The 4,581-nt window shown below is 48.4% G+C and overlaps 3 protein-coding genes across 3 annotated transcripts; 2 read left to right on the top strand and 1 right to left on the bottom strand.

The window, feature by feature from the left end:
- Positions 1-207: 207 nt before the first annotated feature.
- On the top strand, positions 208-1,110 carry EDB91DRAFT_1090087 (uncharacterized protein; the record flags this gene model as incomplete). Its single annotated transcript, XM_041316622.1, has 7 exons — positions 208-261; positions 454-526; positions 579-606; positions 659-787; positions 820-923; positions 946-1,030; positions 1,080-1,110. The coding sequence occupies 7 exons, from the start codon at positions 208-210 to the stop codon at positions 1,108-1,110; spliced, it is 504 nt and encodes a 167-aa protein (XP_041168439.1).
- Positions 1,004-1,690, bottom strand: EDB91DRAFT_1185622 (uncharacterized protein). Its single transcript, XM_041320490.1, has 3 exons — positions 1,153-1,690; positions 1,080-1,098; positions 1,004-1,030 (listed from the first exon to the last, which is right to left on the bottom strand). Exon 1 carries the CDS (start codon positions 1,536-1,538, stop codon positions 1,257-1,259), a length of 282 nt encoding a protein of 93 aa, XP_041168438.1. The 5' UTR covers positions 1,539-1,690; the 3' UTR covers positions 1,004-1,030; positions 1,080-1,098; positions 1,153-1,256.
- A 432-nt stretch (positions 1,691-2,122) lies between these two features.
- On the top strand, positions 2,123-4,112 carry EDB91DRAFT_1185608 (glycoside hydrolase family 79 protein). Its single transcript, XM_041320489.1, has 9 exons — positions 2,123-2,388; positions 2,438-2,546; positions 2,599-2,809; positions 2,857-3,033; positions 3,087-3,250; positions 3,307-3,330; positions 3,395-3,510; positions 3,567-3,898; positions 3,950-4,112. Exons 1-9 carry the CDS (start codon positions 2,131-2,133, stop codon positions 4,101-4,103), a joined length of 1,545 nt encoding a protein of 514 aa, XP_041168437.1. The 5' UTR covers positions 2,123-2,130; the 3' UTR covers positions 4,104-4,112.
- The last annotated feature ends 469 nt before the right edge of the window (positions 4,113-4,581 follow it).

Below are 4,581 nucleotides of genomic sequence, written 5' to 3'. Positions count from 1 at the left end.
GGAGCTCCTTGGGTCTACCAGATGGGTCACCCGATAGACACGATGAGCTCAGCATGAAGATACGATTAAAGTCGCTGCAGCTGGTCGTCGTGGTCGGATGACAAACGTATACAACCGGCAACGCCCGGAAGATCTACGTACTTAAATATTGGTTCCCACTCTCTTGCATCCCTTTTTCACTGAAATTGGCAACGACAACCTGCGATAATGGAGACCTCAACAAGCGCTGGCGCTGCTGCTTCACTATTCGCTGTGATTGCGGTAAGTCATCGGTTTCTCTTGCTTTTCCTGCCCTCCCTCATTTAAATCCGAAGTCGCTATTGTACGGCTACTCCTATCGCACAGAGCCATATCACCCAATGGCGTGCATCCACTAGGCTCAGGGAAAACCCTATTGCATCTTGCCGTGTCTATCGGTCGTGCAGACAGGCTGTCGATCAGTTCAGATAACAGGCCGAGCACGAGTCTGTGGTCTGTGCTGAAGGATGGTATTTCAATGGATTTGACGAATATGTTGCAGCGGATGGTGAGTTTTCTTTGGCTGCGGACTCTGTGCACTCGACCTTATTTGAATGAAGGCGGAGGACATGGAGTTCTCGGAGTATCGTGAGCGCCTCACTTTTGTGATTGCTGATCGTGGGGACTCATCATTTGATAGTCAATGTTGCTGCTTGCAGGAGAGATCCGTAACGACGGATAGCATCTGTGGCCGCATTTGCGATGTCAAATTATTCTTCGACCATTGCCCGTATGTACAGCTAAACCGTTTAATTTTAATCGTATGCTCGTAAGTACCATCCATGCGTCCCTTGCAATCAGATGCTCAACCCATCCAGAGCTAAACACTCTCAATACGTTAAGACTTGAGAAGGAGTATCGCTACGTTTCTGAACAAGTCAACTATCATCCCTCAAGTATCTCAAGTGTACTGCTGCTGGCACTCAGGGCAAGGCCGCCGAGCACTTCCCATGAAAGATACTACCGACGTCTTCTGGTTCATCTCGGGCTCTCCCACTATCGATCACTACGGGTGAGTGACTTCCTCTTCATGCATCGAAAATGAAACCACGTTGCTGCAGGTTACGAACCACCGCACTGGTGACAGTCTAAGTTCCACTAACAAGGAAATAAATAATCATGGCTTGTGCGCAGACCTCACAGATGGGCCGCTTCGTGGGTGTCTCTTTATCATGAAATGTATTCATTTGTGTTGCAGACTACGCTTCAGGTCGACGATCGACAGTAGGGCTCATGCCTTAATTCGAGCCGCCTGCCCCCGGAATGATGGAACGACAATCGGTTGGTTCGTCATATTGGAACAGTCTACTCAGATTGGAAAGAACGATGGCGTGCGCAAAAATCAGGATAATTAGCAGAATGGAACCAGAATGTGCGTCGCGTCGGTCCAAACGGGACGAATGATGATGCATGGTTGATCCTACCAAGATGCTCCATGTCAGCCCGAGGAAGTCCGATAACGAAACCAACCACAGCGTATCTTGTGATATTGGGCGGGTCGCTCGCTTACTCAATATCATGTGCCTTCAATTGCAACTTGTCTCGCTGCAATTTTCCGGATGTGATGCTCCGTGCCAAATCAAAGAAGCGCTGCCGTTACCTGCACACCTTCAAATCCGCCTAGCTACTCATCGGATGGCGTTGATACCTCGATTGTCAGTCCCTTCTTATACTTAACCTTTAACTTCAAGATCGTCAACATCATGATAGTGTTGCTGTTTTCCCACTAAGCAATCTTCCAATTGCGATTCCGAATTGCGGGATCGTAAATGCAGCGGAGAATCCTTTTGCTCGGTGAATTAACAGTGATGGGAGAAAAACACGCTAATTTAACAGACCTCGAAACCTGGGGTATATTGTGTCCTCGTCACGGACTGCCCAATGTGACCACAGCCGCACACATGCACGGCATGCACTCATGCGCGTGCTATAAGTGTTCGCGGTCACGAGGCTCAGTAAAGACGGTGCCGGATCGTAGTTTCGGTCACTCCGGCCCTCCTCCAATTGTATATATGATCAAGTTGCTCTCAGAAATATGACCTGCAAAATTTCATGGCTTTTCACCAGAAGATGCCCATCATGTCGCGATTTATGCGGGTTGCTTACCTCCTCATGCTCGTCGCTCCCATGGTCTCGGCGATCGAGCTTACAATCCCGCTCGTTGCGCCCTCGGGTGCAGCATCAGTTAAGGGCAACCTCGTTTCACTTTCAATCGAGCAAGATAGATGGGTCGATTGGGCAGGGACGACAGAACCGAACACGTTTTTCAACAACGTCCTTGATAACTTGGTCCAAATCACCAACACTCCTCCGTTTGTGAGAATAGGTGCTGACTCAGAGGACCACACTGACTTCAGCTATGATATCGAAGTAAATTCCTTTTGGTGTTGAATTGACATGCGTGTTAAATAGAGTGCAGTACGAAGAAGATATTTTCCCTGCTTCGACCGCCATCACGCCATATCCAGAAGCCACTAATATCACTGTTGGGCAAGGCTTCTATGACATCATCTCTCATCTCCCACAGGGTAATCTATTTTTACGAGGACACTCAAGCAACTGACTAGACCTTTCCTTCAGGGACGCAGGTTCACTGGGGCGTCAACCTGAGGGAGTACAATCTTACGGCAGCCAACCTCGAAACTGTTGCGCTTATGAACGCATTTTCCTCCCCTGCTGTAGTAGAGAAAGGCATCACGCTGAAGTTCATCGAGGTCGGTAACGAGGCTGATCTCTACTACGACAATGGTGGTCGTAACAGCAGCTGGAATGTACAAGAATATGTCTCTGAGTAAGTTCACGGTGATGGCTGCCTGAGTAGTGCTGATCAGCATAAAGGTGGGAGAAATTTGCGTATAACGTGTCGATGACAGCCAACCTCTCCAACACATCATATACAAAATTGATCGGCGCTGCATTCGCTGGATCTTCTCACAACAACCTTAGTGGCTTCTCTCCTCAAGCTATATTCAACCTTGGCATCCTTGAATCCCCTGCAGGCGAGCTAATCGAGACGTATGTCAAACACGGCGTCAGAAACTGGATTGTGTGCTAAATTTCCTGGTTAGCATTTCGCAACACCAGTACAGTGGCTCGTTCTGTACTGGCGGCGGAGCCGTGCTGCAGGATTTGATGACCAAGAGCTATATCCGCGGTAATCTCTCCGTGTTCAACCCCGATATTGAGGCAACCTTTGCCAATGGTCTAAACTATATCCTCGGGGAGACAAATAGTAAGTTGTCATTCGAGAACTGCTTGACGGCGCTATGATTACTAACTTGTTGTTAGGTATGAGTTGCCACGGTGCACCTGGTAAATCACCAACATAAACAGACGATAAATGACTTACATATGAGTATCCTTTTCTATCTATCAGATGTCAGCAATACAGCTGGCGCTGCCCTCTGGTTACTCGACTACTCTTTGTATGCCACACAAATTGGTATCAGTCGCATACACTTCCACGAGGGCATTGGCTACAAGTACAATTTGGTCGGTACCACAATTGAGGCAATGCAGTGTCGCTCATTGAAGCCTCTCCTACGCAGATCCAGCCCGTGACGCTTAACTACTCAATCCTCGATGGCTCTCCCATTGCACCACTGGCACCACACATACAACCACCGTACTACGCCGCTATCATCGCCGCAGAGGCTATCGGGACATCTGGAACTACGCAAGCAGTCGAAATTGTCATCGACGAGAATGATGTGTCAGGCTATGCATTTTACGAAAACGGTGTCCTCTCGAAGGCCGTGCTCATAAACACGATCGCATACTTTGTTGGCGCTGGTGAGAGGAACTCGACTCACATCGATTTTTCTTTCACTGGTTCCGGAAATACTGCAAAGGAGATGAGTGTGAAGACGCTGAAAATTGGGTATGGCTATTTCATCGATCGTCGCGGTCTGAATGCTAAGGCTATCCGTAGGTATGCAACAGATACCACTAATCTGACCTGGGGAGGTCAGACATATGAGACTAGCGATGGTAGAGTTAGCGGGCACCTGACTGTCGACATATTACCTGTCAGCTCTGGAGTGGACTTGCAAGAGACGGAAGCGATCCTCGTCACGTTTCTTTGACGTGGATGGTTGATCTCCAGTCGAGCCAAGTTTAGACTGGCGGTTTTTCCTTGCCACGGATGGTTCATATTCCTTTCTATCCTAAGGTCGGTAATGCTGCTTCAGTGGTAGTTGGGGAGCAAGCTTCATGCCAATCGCGATGACTAGTTGGGCGATTTTTTATAACGACCCTACTAGTAGGCTGGTTCCACAGATGTCTAGATAGTGTCACCCGTTTACCAGTAGTACTACATCTCTACTCACATTTTACTTTCCGACAACGATTATTACTGTAAGGATTCAATATCCTTTATGCCCCGACCGCGCTTCAAAATGAAGACGATCGAATCGCCACGCGTTCGAACTCGTCCATGTGACACACTGATGCGAAGAGCGTCACTCTTCGCATCCGAGTCACGCGGATACATTCCTTTACATCTCCTTTTCACTTTCTTTCGTTATCTCACCTTGTGCTCACGCTCCACGATCTCCTTGCTTC

The sequence above is a fragment of the Suillus paluster genome (genome assembly GCF_016628075.1).
Source record: "Suillus paluster strain FC165 chromosome Unknown EDB91scaffold_499, whole genome shotgun sequence".
Classification (NCBI taxonomy): Eukaryota; Fungi; Basidiomycota; class Agaricomycetes; order Boletales; family Suillaceae; genus Suillus; species Suillus paluster.
Note: the sequence above shows the minus strand (reverse complement) of the source record. Positions and strands in the feature narration are given on the sequence as shown.